Below are 22581 nucleotides of genomic sequence, written 5' to 3'. Positions count from 1 at the left end.
GCAACTGACAGTGATGTTCGATTCCCAAAGGCAAACCAGGTTTGTACACATATGTGCCAGAAAAGAGGTCTTCACTTAGATCCACAGTTGTTTTTGGACACAAATCAGATTCCATTTGTGGAGGAGACTAAATTTCTGGGGGTTATATTTAACAGGAAGCTAGGTTTTGTGCCCCATCTTAAATATGTTAAAAATAAGGGCTTGAAAGCTCTCAATATTTTAAATGGTATTGGTAATACGGAATGGGGAGCAGACCAAAAGGTTCTGGTTCATCCGTATAGATCTCTTGTGAGGTCAAAACTTGATTATGGATGCATTGTGTATGGGTCGACACAACCAGGGAATCAGGCTTTGTCTTGGTGCGTTTAGAACATCTGCTGTAGAGAGCTTCTACGTTGATGCACACGAACCTTGTTTGGGTGCTTTCTCTGCAGTATGCCACCAAGATTAAATCAATGGCAAAACATCCAACACATCAATCTGTGTTTGATGACAAATATAAGAAGTTGTTTGATGCAAGGTCAAATGCTATTCGTACATTTGGTATTTGCATTCAGTGGGGTTTTTTTGGGTGTTTTTGTCACTTTCCAATATTGATTTAACTGACACTTTGGAAACTCCTTCATATTGTGTTTTACCACCTAAAATTGTGTTTGATCTTGTACATCTGAAGAAAGATCGTACAGATGCTGTTGTGTATAAACACTTTTTGATGGAAATTCAAGACCGGTACTGTGATTACATTCCTGTGTATACAGACGGATCATGGGATGAAAATTATGTGGCTTGTGCTACAGTGTTTTCCATCAGACACAATACTTTCCATGAGATTGCTTGACTCGGCTTCAATCTTTAGTGCTGAAGCCTTAGAAGAAATAAAGGATTCTAGTGCATCAAAATTTATTATATTTATAGATTCACTTTCGTGTCTCCAAGCTTTACGCAATACCAAGCTGGACCATCCCTTAAGTGGGATGGTGATACGAAAATGTGTCTTTTTATCCATTGCCAATAAAGACATTGTATTTTGTTGGGTGCCCAGCCATGTTGGCATCAGGGGTAATGAAAGGCAGATTCACATGCCAAGTCTGCTTTGGATTTGTCTCATGCCAGATGCGGTGTGTCTTATACTGATTTTAAACATAGTATCAACCAATTTATCTTTTCGACTTGGCAACATGATTGGGATGGTGCTGTTGCGACAAGCTTCATGTCATTAAGCTAGTCTTGGGAGAGAAGCTGTCCTCCTACAGGTAGTGCAGGAAGGATGAAATAGGCTTGTGTCGTGCTCGCATCGGCCATACTTACTTGTCACATTCATTTATCTTGAAGAAAGATCCTCCACCTCAGTGTGTGCACTATCAGTGTGCTATGACGGTACGCAACATTTTGGTGGATTGTTTGTATTTGAAAGAAACTCGAAAATATATATTTGATCAGAGAAATGTGATGGAATCATTTCGATTCCATCCAGAACTTATTTTACAGTTTCTACGTGATGCTGACGTTTACTCTAAATTTTAATTTGATCTATCTGTGATATTTGTATTTTTGCACAGTTCATTACACTGTGTTTTTATTTGACTCTTGAATTTTTATATTGATGTTGATCATCATTTTTGATTTGCTTTTACGATAGTTTGACACCGAATAGATGTTGTATTTTTCTGGCTGGGGTGTCGTTAAACAATCATTCATTCATTCATTCATTCTGTACAAATCATCTTCTTTAAACATATTCTGCCTGTTAAGAAATCAACACCATTTTTTTTTTATGTTATACGCAGAGCAAGGAAGAATGCCAGTTGAATTACTTATACATAGAAGAATAGCTTTTATCAGGAAAAGAATCAAAATTATCTTTCTTATTATACAAAACTGTGTTCTTACTAATGGAATCAATATAATTGGATAACATTTCAACAAATCAAACAAAGACAATACATCAATATTTACAAATATGAAGAAATAACTTATCACAATCATCGAGAGGGAAAGAGTACGAGCTATATAAAAGAAAACTTACTTCTTGAACATTATTTTAGTATACTTCATGAAAAACTGTGGTCCGTTATAGAACGTCTAACCACTGGTCGTCGGAATAACATACCTATAGACGAGAGACTGTGTGCACTATGAGACGTAAATATTGGCGATGAGTTTCATTATCTCTTTGTTTGTAATTTTTGTCTTGATTTAAGGGTCCAGTATATGCATTCATATTTCTATAAACGACCAAGTACTTATACATTTAAATAATTAATAAGCAGTACGCGAATTGGAATATTAAAGAAATTAGCTTATTTTATAAATGTAATTAGTGTAGCTTTAAACGTCCCTAATCAAACAAAACAAAAATATATAATACATATTTGCTTATAAGTACATGGCCACACATGATGTATATCTAGATTATATCTATATTTATATGAATACCAACCTGTTGCATGTGTACAAAGATGTTCTTAAATATGTCCATGCATCTAAAATATTTCGAGCTTCTGTTATACATTTTGTTCTTATACAATTTGATGTATTGGTATTTGTATATGATTATTATCAACCATATTGTCACGTGATAATTTTGTGTATTACAAACATGACTACATATGCAGCTCTGGACAAATTAAGGCATTGGTATATCCTTTACTGTCTGTGTGAAAGTGCATATAAAAGATCCTGTGCTGCATTAGGACAAATGTAGCAGGTTTCGTCTGAATTACGAAATGTTTGACACCCAATAGACGATGATTAATTAATCAATGTGCTCCATTCGTGTCGTTACAAACTTTACATATACATCAAAATAACCCATCAGTCATGTTTATTTTCTATAAAAGTAACTTTTAAAAAATTGCCATAGGCAGGCTAAAAAATGCTGTCAGAGGGACGTCTCTCCCACAACAATTTTGGTTTTAAATGTCATTGACAAAACTGTTTTAAGTGATTCCTGTAAGCATCTATGACAATGTTTTCACATATTTTTTTTTTCTGTTGATATATGCAATATTTGGGGGGGGGGGGGGGGGGGGGGGGGGCAATTCTGTGGTGATTTAATTTTGTAGTTCAAGTAAGTTATTTTGCTTTCAGGTGCTCTAACCGGTGTATCAATGTCTACCAAGCCAGCCATTATAGAGGCAGGTGTCTCAACCATGCTGCAATGTATAACCAATGCAGCCTTCCCAACAGCTACCATTATGTGGATTTTAGACAACACAACTATAACACAAGGAGTTACGAGCACAACTGAAAGGGTACCTGGCAGTGGCTTTATCACTACAAGTAGTTTAACCAAAACCTATGCCTCTAAAGACGATGGAAAGATGTTAGTGTGTTCAGCCACCAATGGAGAGTATACTGTCACATCTCCAGCTTTGCAACTTAGCATCACAGGTAGGTTACTTGAGATGCCATACACAGTGAAACCCCTCAAGACTGGACTTTCTCAAAACCAAAATGTCTCCCAATACCGGACGTTTTCTATGGTCCCGTGAGTTAATCTTTTAATCTTATAGTTTAACTCTCTAAACCGGAAACCTCTCTAAACTGAACACTAGAGACAAAATTCAGTTCCAAAATCTTTATTTATCATGGCTACTTTGCTGTCTTTGGTCGGATTACCTGACGGTGAACACGCATTGTAACTATTGCAATATGCAGATGCTCAGGTTAGGCATTAGATCTGTAATCGGCGTTATATTTTTTGCGTATAAAGGCCTGTCCACCAGATAAGTCTAAACGGAAACATGGAACTATGTCGACAAAACTGGTTGTTTATATGAATTTTCATTTTTATTAATTATGATTTACATGCCAACTAATCGGTTCCCTTTTGAAACATCAGGACAGTAGCCTCAAATTAATATGTTCTGTCTCAGTAAAATGTATCAGTGTGTGTGCATGGAGAGAGAGCGAGAGAGAGAGAGAGAGAGAGAGAGAGAGAGAGAGAGAGAGAGAGAGAGAGAGAGAGAGAGAGAGAGAGAGACAGAGACAGAGAAGACAGACAGAGAGAGAGAGCGTGTATGTGTGAGTTACAACTACAGGATACATTTTGATTTTGTGCCAGAATAATATAACCTAATTAAATATTATTCATTTTTAATCATGGCATTGAATAACAATTGTCAAACAGATACAAGGTCTTTTGTCACATTCGATACAGTTTCAGTTCCTTTGTTTAAACTGGTAGGCCTACAATACTCGCCAGACCCTTAAATCGATGGTCACCCAACGAACTATCTTTGTAAAATTCGTTCTCACCCTTAGCCAACAAAGGTCGCGGGTGACTGCTAATGTTCAACCCTGTCGCACTTCGAGCTCGATTTCGTAGAATCTAGGTTCTGATGAATCGACCATGGACTCGTGTGGTTACCCTGGGACAAAGGTCAATTGATTGTGAGATTTAGCAAGATTAACGGTAGTAATCACTCAAACAGATTTATCCACTGCTCTGTGAAGTGTCAAAATCGCGAATGACTCCCTACTCGTGTGTACTGGACTACTGTGTGTTGCACGTGCACATTTCCGGCTGTGTTTGGGTGTTAGGTCGTGCAGCCATGAACGTTCTTTCCTAGGCAGTCATTTTTAAAGGTGATTTATGTTCCAGTCATTGGTAATGAAATTTGCATTTTAAATTCCCTTCTTTTTTGTGAAGAGTACACGCACACGCACGCGCACGCGCACGCACACACACACACACACACACACGCACGCACACACACACACCGGGTCGATGATTTGTTTATATATTTAGGGCCAAACTAAAAGAAAAAATTGTTTTATTTGACGACTCCACTAGAGTACATTGATGAATTAATAGTCGAGTATTGGATGTCAAACATTTGGTAATTCTGAATCAGTCAGAGAAAACCTGCTACATTTTTCATTAGCAGCAAAGGATCTTTATATGCACATTCTCACAGACAGGAAAACACATAACACAGCCTTTGACCACTTGTGGTGCACTGGTTCAAATGAGAAGAATGGATCAACCGAGAGGGTTCGATCCTGCGATGTAAGCACCTCAGTCGAGCACTCAACCAGCTGAGCTAAATCCCAATTAGCCAAACTAAAAGGTCAGCTGTCCCAATCAGGCGCCCGATCTTATCGGAGGTCAGACTTGGGATGGGCGTGTCCGAAACTCTAGTGGTATATGAGCACGTTGAACTAGTTACCTACCTAAACGGTCAGCTTATCCAAAGGACTCGGCTAATACACGGCAATATAAATTATGGTATTTACCATTTGTGTATAATGCGTTAGGAGGGTGTTGTGGGTGTGTGCAAACACATTAATCTCGTATTGATTGCTAAGCCTAAGAGAACCCATCGCATATGTTTGATGAAGTGTGTGTAACATCAGTGTTATGAGTAGACAAAACATATTTCAGTCTTATTGCCCCTTATAATTTTTTACATTAGAAATATGACGGCATATACAGCACTCGACAAATTAAGGCTGTGGTATGCGCTTTACTGTCTGGGAAAGTGCTTATAAGAAATGTTGTGCTGCATTAGGAAAAATGTACCATATTTTGTTTGAATTATCAAATGTTTGACATCCAATAGCCAATGATTAATTAATCAATGTGCTCCAGTCATGTCGTTATACCAAACAAACTTTACATATTCATCAAAATAACCTCTATACACCTCTATACACTGTTTTACTGGTCTGAACATAGCATTTGTCAATAATTCAATTCAATTTTGTTCTGTGGTGATTTAATTTTGTAGTTCAAGTTATTTTGTTTTCAGGTGCTCTAACCAGAGTATCAATGTCTACCAAGCCAGCCATGATAGAGGCAGGCGACGTAACTGTGCTGCAGTGTGTAACCAATCCAGCCTTCCCAATAGCTACCATCATGTGGATTTTAGACAACACAAATATAACACAAGGAGTTACGAGCTCAACTGAAAGGGTGCCTGGCAGTGGCTTTATCACTACAAGCTACTTAATCAAAACCTATGCCTCTAAAGACGATAGAAAAATGTTAGTGTGTTCAGCCACCAATGGAGAGTATACTGTCACATCTCCAGCTTTGCAACTCAGTATCACAGGTAGGGTACTTGAGATGTCATATACAGTGAAACCCCTCAAGACCGGACTTTCTCAAAACCAAAATTCTCCCAATGCCGAACGTTTTCCATGGTCCCGTGATTTATGCATATTTTAATCTTAAAGTTTAACTCTCTAAACCGGAAACCTCTCCAAACTGAACACTCGAGAAATAATTCAGTCCCGAACTCTTTTATTTCGTGCAAATTGTACCTCTGAACACTGGACGATCAGACTGTTATCAGTCATTATAGCGCCACTAATTGTTGCGTTTATGGCTACTTTGCTGTCTTTCGTCAGATTACCTGACGGTGAACACACATTGTAACTATTGCAATATGCAGATGTTTAGGTTAAGCATTAGATCTGTAATCGGCGTTACATTTTCTGCCTGTCCACCAGATAAGTCTAAAAGGAAAATGTGTGTTGTTATTCAGAAACATGGAACTATGTCGACAAAACTGGTTATTTCGTGATCGGACAAAATAATTTGACACTTTTAACAATGTGACAAAACATAAAGAATTTAAATTTGAACTACAAGATTTGATCACAGATGAAATATCGGAAAACATTGAAGTGTCCAGTCGGTTGGCAGGCCACTGTCAAAAGTATACCTAGTAGTTACAAAAAAAAAATGGTTTCAAATTCACATGGGAACGTTCTGTTATCTTGGACTTTAATAAAATTACATCAGCAAGCATATTCATTTCGGGTGACCATATATTAATTAGTGAACTAGTGCATATAAAAGAAAATTCAAAGTATTGAATTGTAGATCCTTTTTTTTTTTTTTTTTTTTTTACATAATATGATTGGTGTGTGGGGAGGGTTTGATCATCATCATGATCATGTTTCGGGGATTTTTCCCCCTCACTAACCATCGGTTTCTAACAATGTACATATTTGGGGAATGTGTTTATGACTAATATCATTTGCTCTTTGTTATTATAATGTTGTCGAATTGATCACAGAGGTGAGTGACAGTCCCTTTGTTGTAATGGTTACAATTTTTACTGTTCCAGTAAAGAAATTCACTGGGTTGGTGCTGGATCTGAATGGCCCCTAGGGAAAACACTGAAATATACGTTTCAAAGAAAAGTAGTGGCAAGTAGGAAACAACAGTCAATCAAATAAGTATGAAGAGGTATCACTGTCTAGAAATAGATGCATGGTAATAATGAAAGAATGCCAAGTGCACGTTCGACTCAGCATTTTGCCCTGATCATGTATTATGGTTTTGTTGTACAGATTACTATCATTTTCCTTAAATCAGGTATCAGAAACACTTTAACATGTACAATTTTATGGGAAGTTGTAAAGATTGGGGTGTTTTTTTATTTAGTTACACTGAATTTTCCTCATAATTGTTTTATTATTTGATATTAATTTTTATATGAATTTTATTTTTGATTATGATTTGCATGCCAATTAATCGGTTCCCTTTTGAAGCATTAGGACAATAGCCTCAAAATTAATATGTTCTGTCTTAGTAAAATGTATTAGTGTGTGTGCATGCATGCGTATGTGTGTGTGTGTGTGTGTGTGTGTGTGTGTGTGTGTGTGTGTGTGTGTGTGTGTGTGTGTGTGTGTGTGAGATAGAGAGAGAGAGAGAGAGAGAGAGACACACAGAGAGAGAGGGAGAGAGATAGAGATACAGAGAGAGAGAGAGAGAGAGAGAGAGAGAGAGAGAGAGAGAGAGAGAGAGAGAGAGAGAGAGAGAGAGAGAGAGAGAGAGCGTGTATGTATCAGTTACAACTACAAGATAGATTTTGATTTTGTGCCAGAATAATATAACCTAATTAAATATTATTAATTTAGTCATAGCATTGAATAACAATTGTCAAAAGATGCAATGTGTTTTGTCACATTTGATATAGTTTCAGTTCTTTTGTTTAAACCGGTAGGCCTACCATACTCGCCAGACCCTTAAATCGATAGTCACCCAACGGACTATCTTTGTAAAAGTATTTCTCGCCCTTAGCCAATAAAGATCGCGGCTGACTGCAAATTGTCAACCCTGTCGCTGTTCGAGCTCGATTTCATAGAACCTGGGTTCTGATGAATCGATCATGGACTCGTGTGGTTAACCTGGGACAAAGGACAAAGGCCATTTGATTATGAGATTTAGCAAGATTAACGGTAGTAATCACTCAAACAGATTTATCCACCGCTCTGTGAAGTGTCAACATCATTAATGACTCCTACCCATTTGTACAGGGCTACTGCGTGTTGCACGTGCACATGTTCGGCTGTGTTTGGGTGTTAGGTAGTGCAGCCATAAACGTTTTTTCCTACGCAGTCATTTTTAAAGCTGATCTATGTTCCAGTCATTGGTAATGAAATTTGCATTTTATATTCCCTTCCTTTTTGTGAAGAGCACGCACACGCACACAAAGACACACACACACACACACACACACACACACACACACACCAGGGCAATGAGTTATTGTATATATTTAGGGCCAAAGTAAAAGAAAAAGTTTGTTTTGTTTAACGACTCCACTAGAGTACATTGATGGATTAATAATCGACTATTGCATGTCAAACATTTGGTAATTCTGACTCAGTCATCAGAGAAAACCTGCTACATTTTTTATTAGCAGCAAAGGATCTGTATATATACTTTCTCCCAGACAGGAAAGCAAATAACATGGCCTTTGACCAGTTATGGTGCACTGGTTCAAACGAGAAGAAAACAAATCAGTGGAATAGATCAACCGAGAGGGTTCGATCCTGCGATGTGAGCACCTTAGCCGAGCACTCAACCAAATCCCAATTAGCCAAACTAAAGGTTCAGCTGATCTAAATCCCAATTAGCCAAACTAAAGGTTCAGCTGTCCCGATCAGGCGCCCGATCTTATCGGAGGTCGGACTCGGGATGGGCTTGTCCGAAACACTAGTGGTATATGAGCACGTTGAAATAGTTACCTACGTAAAAGGACAGCTTATCAAAAGGACTTGGCTAATACAGGGCAATATAAATTATGGTTTTTAACATTTCTGTATAATCCGCTAAGAAGGTGGTGTGGGTGTGCGCGCACACATTAATCTCGTATTTTTTTCTAATCCTAAGAGAACCCATCGCGTATGTTTGAGGAGATGCGTGTAACATCAGTGTTATGAGTAGAACAAAATATTTGAGTTTTATTGTCCCTTATAATTGTGTAAATTGCTGTCAGTGGAACGTTTCTCCCACAACAATTTTGGTTTTAAATGTCATTGATAAAAATGTTTTAAATGGGTTCTGTACTTATCTGACAATGTTTTCACATATATTTGTTCTGTTAATAGATGCAATATTGGTGTGTGTGTGGGGGGGGGGGGGGGTGAATATCACACCTCTGTTTTACTGGTCTGAACATAACATTTGTCAGTAATTCAATTCAAATTTTTTCTGTGGTGATTTAATATTGCAGTGCAAGTTATTTTGTTCTCAGGTGCTCTAACCGGTGTATCAATGTCTACCAAGCCAGCCATGATAGAGGCAGGTGTCTCAACTGTTTTGCAATGTGTAACCAATCCAGCCTTCCCAACAGCTACCATTATGTGGATTTTAGACAACACACATATAACACAAGGAGTTACGAGCACAACTGAAAGGGTACCTGGCAGTGGCTTTATTACTACAAGTAACTTAATCAAAACCTATGCCTCTGAAGACGATGGGAAAATGTTAGTGTGTTCAGCCATCAATGGAGAGTATACTGTCTCATCTCCAGCTTGGCAACTTAGTATCACAGGTAGGTTACTTGAGATGTCATATACAGTGAAACCCCTCAAGACTGGACCCTCTCAAAAACAGAATTCTCCCAATACTGGACATTTTCCATGGTCCCGTGATTTATGCATATTTTAATATTAAAGTTTAACTCTCTAAACCATGAAACCTCTCTACATTGAACACTGGACACATAATCCAGTTCCAAACTCTTTACTTAGTGCTAATTATACCTCTGAACACTGTTATCAATTAAATCTAATTGTTGCTTTTATGCAGTGTTCGGTGGGATTACCTGACAGCGAACATACATTGTAGTTATTGCAATATGCAGATGCTCACGTTGGCCATTAGGCTTGTAATCGCCGTTATATATCACTGGCTACGGTTGTCAAATAATAATTAAGCAATTAATTATCAGGGGCAACGTTGATATTCCTCATAAACATGTTTATCGATAAAGGACCAACAAAACGATGAATTTAATCCACAGTCATCGTGTTGTTTGAATTTGATTTTGTTTTAAAACCTGTAATTTAAAAATAAATAAAGTTTAGGCAAAAGTAACGTTGGCTTTGTGATGTCGAACAGATTCTTAGATGTCAAAAGTATTTCATTGCCATATCTATTTTCAACATGGAACGTCCAGCTAAACGTTGCCTTAATTGAACTATCACTTCATCATAACCGTGGAATCATTAAAAGTTTTAAATTTATATAAGATTTTATATCAATGCAAACCCCTGAAAACCGGACACATCAAAAGATAGGACAATTTATTTGGTTATTTAAGTTTCCCTGTATAATATAATTTACATACCAGCCTTGGTGACACTGTTCCAGTTGATTTACCGAAGCTTCTGCTACAATATATCTGTGCCCATAAGTCAATTTGTATTTAATTTCGGGGTCAACTTATAAAGGGGTCTTGAGGAATACAGGAAATTGCATTTAGGACATTTACTTTTCATATTTTTTAGGGGGCCCATACCCACCAACTGCCCTACAAACTTGATAGTTCAGTTAGTCTCCTTCCCCCCCCCCCCCCCCACACACACACATCAGTGTTCACTTGTTTCTGACTTGTATGTGCAGCATGCGTTCTAAATCTTAAAATGTTTTGATTAATACAAATATATTAAAGGAAATGCTATATTATGAACCAATGTATTTCACAAGGAGACTGACACAACTCAAGTGAATAACAACCATTATGTCTATTATGTTAGTAAGTTACTTGGACATATTGGATGTCATGATAGAATATTACTATTCTTAATAGCTTCATCTTTACAAGAGACCTGACGATTCATGTGGATATTCAGCATCGTTTTTTTCCATAGAGCGGAACTCTTATTTCCTCGAAGTTAGTTACAGGCCAGCAAGAAGACATCAATTTATTCCAAAGTAGCCCATGGAATTCTATTTTAGTTAAATCAGGAATAAATAATACTCCTTTTGTTTTTCAAATTGTATGTGGAAGTGGCATATAGTCCATTTTAAGACCAGTGGTGGATCTGAGGAAGCCAGACTTTTTGTTTAAAATTATGTAAAAGTAAAAGCATGAATAACTATTTTTATTCATTATTGGGAATGTAACGAATACAGTAAAGTAAGAGTTCAACAGTTTAGCTTATAGCTGGTGATTTTGTTATAAAGTTAAACATTAAGATGAGTAGGCAGACTTTGATGGTATAAACAGTTTCATCCACGCCACGGGTCCAACTGGAGGGGCTATATGTTTCGTATCTGACCTTGTGTCTGTCTGTCTGTCCATCTGTCTCACATATAGTTTTCCTGACGTTTTTGGTGCTGACAATTTGACTATAGCTTTATCATGTAATGTTACATATCTATGGCCCTCGAACTTTTGAGGTAGGAAAATGTGTTTTGCCAGCAGGGGGCATGTATTACATCAACGGTACTCCCAGCATGCAAGCCTTAATTCTATTCATGTTTGCTAATGTTCATGCATTCAGTGTGTTAACCTTGATACTGCTGGGTTAACTGTAACAAAACTAAGATGATTAGGTACACTTGTAAAAGTATTTTTGTGTGGGCTATGCATGAACGCTTTGTTTGTGGGGGTTTTCCTTGTGTGGAATGTGTTTTATTATTGTGATAATATTTTAGAACAGTAGTGGATCTGAAATTACTGCTTTGTGGTCTATGTATGAAAGTGGGATTTTTTTTCTTGTTGTTGCAATATTTTAGAGCAGTAATGTGTCTGTAATTATGAAGAAAATGTGTAAGTTAACTTTGCTTGATTTTACTAATTTGTTTTAAAACTCTCTATTCTCAACCCCTCTGACCACAACTTGTGCTGAACACAATAATGATATTTTTAATTCTAAGTGTTTGTGAACAGAAAAGTAACATTTGACAATTTTATTTAAAAAACATCAATCAAAATAGCAGAAAATATAAATGATTGAAAACAGTGCATGTGATATAGAGCTCGTTCATAAAAATGTGACTGCTGAGCTGAGCTAAAACACAATTTACGTGTTTTTCTTACACACCCGTTGGTGAGAAAACCATGCATTATTTTTGGTTAACAATTTCAAGATATGACTGGCTGCTCGTAGGTGATGACAAGGTCACCAATGCCACACAATAAATGAAAACGTTTGAGGTGTGCAGAATTTGGAATAACACATTTAGAAGTTAGGTCAAAGACCTAAAGCCAAAAATGAGAACTGATAACAATCTATTTAAGTCTGGAATAAAAACTTAAGTCCAAAAATTAAATTTAGAAAGTGTTTAAGATTTCAGCAATTTTGGCAGATATTGGGGGTTTAGGTGGAAGTCTTATAACAGTGAATAGTATCACTTTGTTAATTAATAGTGTTGTATGTTTCTAGATGATCCAGAGCGCATGTCTGCCTTAAGTACAGGTGCTATAACGGGAATTGTGATAGCTGTTGTTCTGGCTCTTGCTATTCCTACTGTGTGGATACTTTATAAGAGGTAATTAAATTATATATAAAGGTGTGTGTACACACTCAACCAAAAAGGTATAGCAATTATCTTTTATGACGTCTAAATTTGCCATGGTTTAATAAACTTAAAAGAAAACCAGGCCCTCCTGTTGTGCTAAGACAAAGGTTCGTGAGCATGAACATGTTGGAACCGTTAGCTCATTTTGCCGTTGGGGCAAGTGCAGAACGTGAACATGTCAATTTAGCGTTTTGAACAGTAATTGCATGCAGTTAGTCAACAACAACAATCCTTTTGAGTTGTTTGTGTTACATGTGTGTGAAAACGACTAAAAAAACATATAATTTAGTGATGGGACCACGTCCTGGAATGCCCGAAAATCAACGTCGATAGACTCGCTGCTGGAGAAGGCATTAGACAAGACGCACACCATTTCAATGTGCATTACACGTCAATAGTACGTATGGGAAACCGTCTACAGCACACTGGCACAGTCAGAGAAAGACCCCATTCCGGTCGTCCACATGCTACGACCCCAAGGGGAGATCGTCATTTAGTGACGTAACAGATTCAGGGCTGCTACACAATAAGCAAGGAATTTGCAGCAAGCTACAGGAACAACAATACATCCGCAAAGAGTGGTACCCGTTTGCACGCAGCTGAGTTACGTGCCGTCGACCAGTGATATCCGTTGCCTTAAATCAATGTCACGTAGCAGCACGTTTGAGATGGGCAAGGATACATTAACAATGGCGTCTCAGATGATGGAATGAAACCCTGTTCATTGATGGATCAAAATTCTGTGTTCAGTTTGCAGATGGCAGGATGCGTGCATGTCATAGACGCGGTGAACGATATGACGTTGATAACTTAATGGAGCGAGACTGATATGGCGATGGTAGCGTCATGATTTGGCAGGATTTATGGAAATGGGAAAACTGATCGTGTAATCATCAATGGCTATCTCAATGCGCAACAATATTTGTTTTGCCATTCAGCGAGCGTCATTCTGGATTCCTGTTCCAACAAGACAACGCCCGTCCACACACAGCTCAAGTTACTACCAATCTCTTGCAGAGAAGCAATGTCCAGATGTTAGACTGGCCGGCGAGATCACCAAACCTTTCTCCGATAGAACATGTTTGGGACATCTTGGGTAGAAGGGTTCGACAATATCACCCAAACATTAACAATGTTCATGACCTTGAACTTGCCCTTTTACAGTAGTGGAACAGCATTACGATACATGAGATAAACCAACTTACAACCAGTATGCGGTGGCACTGTACCGCCGTTATTCGTGCAAATGGACACCATACAAGATATTGACAATGTCAAGTTCTTAATATTTGATCATCCACATCAAGACTGAATGTGTTCTAATTAAACAGTACACGTAACATCTTTTGATTAGTTTATGTTGTTTGCAAATGGTAAACATTTCAGATGTGAATATTAATTAATAAAAATAGGTTAAGTTATAAATGTTCTGCCATTTTTCATTTTCAGTAAAAGTGATTTTTTAAATTGGCGTATATCGCGTTTTGAAAAAAAAAAAAAAAACCTGGGATTTACCCAATACAATTTCTTAAGGATTTTTTTTTTGAGTTTTTGGTGTGGGGTTTTTTTTGGGGGGTGGTGGGGTGGGGTAGTGTTATTTGGGGTTGTTATTGTTGGTGTTGGTGGTGGTGGGGTTTTGGTCTTAGGATGAGGTTGAGTGGGTTGGATAATTATTATTAAATATCAATGGAGTTGTTTTAACTGTTTAACCAAATGCCTTTTGTTAATTTCATCCCCCCCCACCCCCCACCCCCCACCCCCCAAATTAACATGCACGCTTTGCATCAGCGTGAAAATATAACCATGAATAAGTTGATCCAGGAATGATTTCCTAAAAAGGGAGGGTTTTTTAAATTATACAAAGCTGATTGTCGTTTCCAGGATTTAATATTGACGGCACCCATACTGGGAGGGGGTGGTTTGTGTCAAATATAAAGTTTATGGTAAAAATGAAGAGGGAACAGGTTTAAATAAAGAATGCATCAATTAATATTTAACGACAGACCAGTATAAAGATACACATCGGCTATTTGGTGTCACGAAATGTTTTAAATAAAGATGCCCACAGACTCATTTTCAGGGCAATTTAGTTGTATTTTGCTCCTGTTCTCTTTGAAACATTTTCTGTGATAACAACTAATACGTTTTGCCCTATATATAGACCATCATTTCAAAGCAAGTACTTCGGTACATGTCCTCACACCAATGTATTGCCTTTCTGTTGGAAATGTATTATAGGGACTTTAGAGTTGAAAAATAAGGCTGAGACATTTTAATAATAATTATTATTATTATCGCGCTAACATTGGTCATGCAACTGTAACTTATTGTGATGTTACTACTGAATATTTTATGATATGTGTGGTTACGTGGAAAGTGCTTGGGCAGTAATTTGAGTAATACCTTTGCTTGGATGAATTGAAGCTTCTGCGTGGTTAATTCCATTTAGGACTTTGTTGTAGGAGAGCACAGCTTTTAAAACTTCTCCTACTTGTCACCGGCGGGCTGCTGACTTCTCTGTTTAAATGTAATCGATCACCTGACTCCGCGCCCTTGTTCACTGTGATTGGCGGGCAGCTGACTTCTCTGTCTAAATGTAATCGATCACCCGACTCCGCGCCCTTGTTCACTGTGACTGGCGGGCTGCTGACTTCTCTGTCTAAATGTAATCGATCATTCGAATCCGCTTCATTGTTCACTGTGACTGGCGGGCATCTGACTTCTCTGTCTAAATGTAATCAATCACGCGACTCCGCATTCTTGTTCACTGTGACTGGCGGGCAGCTGACTTCTCTGTCTAAATGTAATCGATCACCCGACTCCGCGTCCTTGTTCACTGTGACTGGCGGGCTGCTGACTTCTCTGTCTAAATGTAATCAATCACGCGACTCCGCGTCCTTGTTCACTGTGATTGGCGGGCAGCTGACTTCTCTGTCTAAATGTAATCGATCACCCGACTCCGCGTCCTTGTTCACTGTGACTGGCGGGCTGCTGATTTATCTGTCTAAATGTAATCAATCACACGACTCCGCGCCTTTGTTCACTGTGACTGGCGGGCTGCTGACATCTCTATCTAAATGTAATCAATCACGCGACTCCGCGTCCTTGTTCACTGTGACTGGCGGGCTGCTGACTGCTCTGTCTAAATGTAATTAATCACACGACTCTGCGCCCTTGTTCACTGTGACTGGCGGGCAGCTGACCTTTCTGTCTAAATGTAATCGATCACCCGACTCCGCGTCCTTGTTCACTGTGACTGGCGGGCTGCTGACTTATCTGTCTAAATGTAATCAATCACACGACTCCGCGCCTTTGTTCACTGTGACTGGCGGGCTGCTGACTTCTCTGTCTAAATGTAATGGATCACACGACACCGTGCCTTTGTTCACTGTGACTGGCGGGCTGCTGACTCCGCTGTCTAAATGTAATCAATCACCCGACTCCGTGCCTTTGTTCACTGTGACTGGCGGGCTGCTGACTTCTCTGTCTAAATGTAATCAATAACACGACTCCACGCCCTTGTTCACTGTGACTGGCGGGTAGCTGACTTCTCTGTCTAAATGTAATGGATCACACGACTCCACCCCCTTGTTCACTGTGACTGGCGGGTAGCTGACTGCTCTGTCTAAATGTAATGGATCACCCGACTCCGCGCCCTTGTTCACTGTGACTGGCGGGCAGCTGACTTCTCTGTCTAAATGTAATCAATCACCCGACTTCGCGCCCTTGTTCACTGTGACTGGCGGGCTGTTGACTTCTCTGTTTAAATGTAATCAATCACCCGACTCCGCGCCCTTGTTCACTGAGACTGGCGGGCAGCTGACTTCTCTGTCTAAATGTAATCGATCACCCGACCCCACACACTTGTTCACTGTGACTGGCGGGCTGCTGACTTCTCTGTATAAATGTAATTGATCACCCAACCCCACACACTTGTTCTCTGTGACTGGCGGGCTGCTAACTTCTCTGTCTAAATGTAAGCGATCACCCAACTAGGCGCCCTTGCTCACTGTGACTGGCGTACATTTCACAGTTTAATGTTTCAATACAGCTGCCACGCTCTCCATGTTGGATTCCCAGGTCAAAATGACCTTAAATTGCGAGAAGAGACCACACAAAAACGGTTATGAATTCCCTGTTTGGTGTAAATAGATACCTCGTTTATTATTTTAGCCCTGTTACTTTTAGCAATACTATCAACAACAACATCATTTAGTTTTTTCGTTAACAACAGTAACATTAATATCAATTTAGTAACTGTTGTCTAATGAGGGGTGTTTCCTTAACAACAACAATAATATCATTTAGTAACTGCTGTCCAATAAAATAAAAATAAATGTTAACAACAACAATAGCATTTAGTAACTGCTGTTCAATTATATATTTTTCGTTAACAACAACATCAACAATATCATTTAGTAGATGCTGTCTAATGTTATTATAGTTCCCTTAACAACAACAACAACAACAACAACAATAATATCATTTAGTGACTTTTGTCTAGTGAATATATTTTTGTTACAGAATTAAAAGACAACCAGATGCTGTGGAAGAGAATACTCATAACAGAACTGAGAAGAGTGAAGTTGAGAGAAGTCAAATTGTTAACCCTGCATTCACCCAGCCAGATTAAGTAGTTGTGAAGTTACTGACTAATTGCTTGAGTAAAAATGATATAATCGAGTAAAATTTGTCATCACTAGTGATGTTTTGATTAATGCAGTCTATCGATCATTCCTCACAACCCAGGTATAGTACAATTTGTCATCACTAGTGATGTTCTGATTAATGCAGTTCATCGACCATTCCTCACAAATAATAAGACAGATTGATCTAGTACACTTTTCTCGATCTGATATATTAGATCGTGAGTCACTAACTGGTCCTAATTTGCGTTGCCGGGTCAAAATTATAATTTTTTTCACTATTCTTGTTAAGAATACCTAGGACACTAGTGGTCAGAAAATTAAAACCAGAAATAAAAAATTCCATCAATTAGCAAAGATATTAAACATTTTAATTAACAAACTTGATGGAAAATGCATTACACTGTACACACGTTTTTGGCATTTTCTCAAATCATACCTACCCTGAAATAATTGACCTTACACACAATAATATTCATCTGATTTCAATAAAGTTTGTGGCAAAATGATCCTGAAAACGGGTTTTAAATATCTGTACAAAAAAGTGGGTCTGAACTGTTTCTTCCATCCTAGAACTATGTCTGGAATTTCAATTATTTTTTCTCACTAAAATCTTTACACATTTCCATTTAGAAGAGATTATCCTAAGAATGTGACAACTTCCCAGTTTCTTTTTGGAAATTCAACCACTGGTTTTTATGACACCCCATATATTCAGTAAAAAAACATGGGAAATATTTTGTTTGACGCTTTAGTTAAGGAAACACATTATATCATCTGTGTGAAACTGTGTCTCTGCAAGTACGGCATATCAGCACAGATGAAGAAGCCATGTCATATCATTCAAATAAACCTGAAATTAAATATATCATTGAATTTAGATGCAATATCGTCTTTAAAAAATGTGAATGCTAATCCCACAAAAATCTTAATCCAGTAGAAGATGTGGCTGAACCACTCTGCAATGAGACATCTTCACATGTTGAGTGACATTGTCCTGCCACCTACTGGTCAATCTTAATCCAGTAGAAGATGTGGTTGAATCACTCTGCAATTGGACATCTTCACATGTTGAGTGACATTGTCCTGCCAACTACTGGTCAATCTTAATCCAGTAGAAGATGTGGCTGAACCACTCTGCAATGAGACATCTTCACATGTTGAGTGACATTGTCCTGCCACCTACTGGTCAATCTTAATCCAGTAGAAGATGTGGCTGAACCACTCTGCAATTAGACATCTTCACATGTTGAGTGACATTGTCCTGCCACCTACTGGTCAATCTTAATCCAGTAGAAGATGTGGCTGAACCACTCTGCAATTAGACATCTTCACATGTTGAGTGACATTGTCCTGCCACCTACTGGTCAATCTTAATCCAGTAGAAGATGTGGCTGAACCACTCTGCAATTAGACATCTTCACATGTTGAGTGACATTGTCCTGCCACCTACTGGTCAATCTTAATCCAGTAGAAGATGTGGCTGAACCACTCTGCAATTAGACATCTTCACATGTTGAGTGACATTGTCCTGCCACCTACTGGTCAATCTTAATCCAGTAGAAGATGTGGCTGAACCACTCTGCAATTAGACATCTTCCCATGTTGAGTGACATTGTCCTGCCAACTACTGGTCAATCTTAATTCAGTAGAATATGTGGCTGAACCACTCTGCAATGAGACATCTTCACATGTTGAGTGACATTGTCCTGCCACCTACTGGTCAATCTTAATCCAGTAGAAGATGTGGCTGAACCACTCTGCAATTAGACATCTTCACATGTTGAGTGACATTGTCCTGCCACCTACTGGTCAATCTTAATCCAGTAGAAGATGTGGCTGAACCACTCTGCAATTAGACATCTTCACATGTTGAGTGACATTGTCCTGCCACCTACTGGTCAATCTTAATCCAGTAGAAGATGTGGCTGAACCACTCTGCAATTAGACATCTTCACATGTTGAGTGACATTGTCCTGCCACCTACTGGTCAATCTTAATCCAGTAGAAGATGTGGCTGAACCACTCTGCAATTAGACATCTTCCCATGTTGAGTGACATTGTCCTGCCAACTACTGGTCAATCTTAATTCAGTAGAATATGTGGCTGAACCACTCTGCAATTAGACATCTTCACATGTTGAGTGGCATTGTCCTGCCACCTACTGGTCAATCTTAATCCAGTAGAAGATGTGGCTGAAATCACTCTGCAATTAGACATCTTCACATTTGGAGTGGCATTGTCCTGCCACCTACTGGTCAATTAAGAAAATGAATATTTGATCTACATCTGACTACCAAAATGAGAGATATTATACCATATGACATGTCTTGTCTAGCTAACTGCATTGGATTTGGAACAGTGGTTTCTTGACAAAAACAGGATAGTCAATTACTTTAATTACCTTTTCACTAACTGATATAACATAAGTATGATCACGTATCATGAGTAATTATTTACAATTGAGTAATGGTAAGAATGAGCAAATTCGTCATTAAATTTCAAGACAAAGGCTTTGAGCTGCATGGCTTCAAGAAAATGACCGTGGCATATATAATTACCTGCCCTCTATTGCCTTCTATGGCTATTAACTGACATCTAGTGGTAAAACCTGAAACTAAAGCTGTTTAACTACTACCAACCCCTCCGCCACTACCACCCCCTCCGCATGCATGCTCCACCCCTGACTTAATTCATATTTTTCTACATAACTCACAAAGTAATATATATTTTTTCTTCTGTTTTTTTTCCACATCAAACTAAATACATTTCTCTTTCTTCTGATACCAAAATCATTGTAAAAAGACCATTATTATGGGCTGTAGCAACATTTAAAAACTGGAGTTTTAGAAAAACTGCAACGGCTCCACCTTTTTTAGGGTGACCAGTTAGCGACTTACGGCCATTACATAGTTTTGTGGTGGCCGATGAACCAATTAATAAGTTAAGTGTTAAATTCAGTTTAAATTACTCTTTAATCCTGGAAAATTAAGCATACATTTAAAGGGACATACCCTAGTTTTTAAACACTAACGCATATTTTTTACTATTATATCCGTTTTTGATAACTTAAATCATACTTTACTTAGATGTTAGTATTTAGATTATCAATTTCCGTACATTCGAAGTGTTTTTTGGTCATCTTGGTGTTTTTAATATCACAAAATGTATTTCTCATATTTTGAAAAACGCACGTGCGTCTGAGAAGTAACAGTTATGAGAGAGAGAGAGAGAGAGAGAGAGAGAGAGAGAGAGAGAGAGAGAGAGAGAGAGAGAGAGAGAGAGAGAGAGAGAGACAGAGAGGGGGGGGGGGGGGCGAGAGGGAGGGAGAGAGGAGTTGGTTTTATAAATGTATCGCCCATGGTTAAAGTGCATCTTTTAGAGTTGTGATTGGACAGTCCTGAAACTTTGTACAATAATTCTCAGGGGCAGTCTTCACAACCATCATAGAGGTATTCTGGAATTGTTTTTAATGTGTAAATTTGTATTAAATTAAGACATTTTTAATAGAAATTTAACACTGACAATTTAAAAAATATATCTTCTATAAAGGGACCAAATCATGATTCACTGTGATATTCTATCCTACAATGAAATATTGTGGCGCAAAACATCACTATTTGGTTTGTGTTGGTGCGTATGGGTCACCCCTAACTGTGTAAAATTATATTTAGTTTATAAAAAGTGGTCAACAGGTTCAAAGGTATTGCAATTTATGTAAATGTACTAGCATCTATAACTCATGCCATATGAACATTAAGTAATTACAAGTGCAATATGTTTTACTTTTACACAAACTTAACAAAATTAAGATATCTAATATGTTTGTCAAAACCTTGATAGTGTCCATAACCATCTAATAGTTTTACCTCAATCAAAAGGAATCTACATCCATGTGTGGTTTGAAAGTCATATGTATGAAAACACTTTGCCAAGTAATAGAAATGTGAAGTAGCTGAAGGATTTGAAAATAATACACACTGCATGTTGGTTTGTAGTGTCCGTAACTGTAGTGTATGTAACCTTTCAAAACGCATCATTATAAATTTAGATACTTTATAAAAAATGATAAAATATATACTTAAATGTTCATGTAGTTTATTTTAAACTACATGCTAAACTAAGAAAAAAACATAGCTGAATTTGTAATTGTTATTTTCATCCAGCATTCACCTCAGAAACATTTAAAAAATGATTACTAACAGGACATTCCTCATGCTGAAAATATTTCTGAATTGTGTCGAGTATTTAGCTGAGTTTTATCTTGCATACATAATTAAGTTCACAACGAGACATGACACTGAAGATAGAATCCTACTAATAACATACTACCAGTGGTGCTCTTCATTCAGTGAGGATGTTCTGTAGTGTTCCTGACCAAACAAACAATACAGCAACGTTGTGATAAAAGGCTGCTAGGTAAGTCTGACAGAGACCTAACACAGTATTGATCACTATTCTATCCGTGGTCTTCTAAAGAGTTTTAAATATGTTGTACTAATATTAATTTAATAACTAAATCGTGTTGCTGTAATTATTCCGGGCATATAACTGAATATATAATGCAAACATTAATGAAAAAATTGTGGAAGCTGCCATTGTTAATGAAAAAATTGTGGAAGCTGCCATTGTGCAACTTTTCATTTTTAAGATGGCTAACGTTTTTAATGCTATTTTTATTTATGTTGCAGTATATTGTTTGTTATATTTTATTTATTTTGATTTTAATTTTCTATTTTTATTTTTAATTTAACTTTATGTTTTATTTTATTTGAATTTAATTTATTTTTAATTAATCAATTCAACTCAATTCGATTTTTTCCTATTCTATTTCATGTTTAAATTTTATTATATTTTAGTTTTTCCATAAATAAATAAATAAAACTATATGTGTGTTCAAGTATCTTCTCTTTTTTTTTTCTTCTTTTTTTTTCGGTGGGGGAATGGTTGGTGTATTGGGTTCGGTTTTTTCCTATTTTGATTTTTTGGTTGTTTGTTTGTTTACCTTCTTTCACATTAGTGATGCAAATAAACAGAACTTCACATACATTGTGTTCGCTTCCCATTTATTGCACGAGTTTATTTTGCGCAATAATATATACCATGAGTGGTATGTTCTTGAGCGAAATAAACGAGTGCAATAAATGGCAAGAA

At 37.6% G+C, this 22581-nt stretch overlaps 1 protein-coding gene across 1 annotated transcript; it reads left to right on the top strand.

Annotated features, from left to right (window-relative positions):
* The first annotated feature begins 3070 nt into the window (after positions 1 to 3070).
* Positions 3071 to 18258, top strand: LOC121386658 (nephrin-like). The gene is made up of 5 exons (XM_041517637.1): positions 3071 to 3393; positions 5757 to 6059; positions 9501 to 9803; positions 12646 to 12751; positions 17306 to 18258. The coding sequence occupies exons 1-5, from the start codon at positions 3111 to 3113 to the stop codon at positions 17412 to 17414; spliced, it is 1104 nt and encodes a 367-aa protein (XP_041373571.1). The 5' UTR covers positions 3071 to 3110; the 3' UTR covers positions 17415 to 18258.
* Positions 18259 to 22581: the final 4323 nt, after the last annotated feature.

This window comes from Gigantopelta aegis, chromosome 12 (assembly GCF_016097555.1).
Source record: "Gigantopelta aegis isolate Gae_Host chromosome 12, Gae_host_genome, whole genome shotgun sequence".
Taxonomy (NCBI): Eukaryota; Metazoa; Mollusca; class Gastropoda; order Neomphalida; family Peltospiridae; genus Gigantopelta; species Gigantopelta aegis.
Note: the sequence above shows the minus strand (reverse complement) of the source record. Positions and strands in the feature narration are given on the sequence as shown.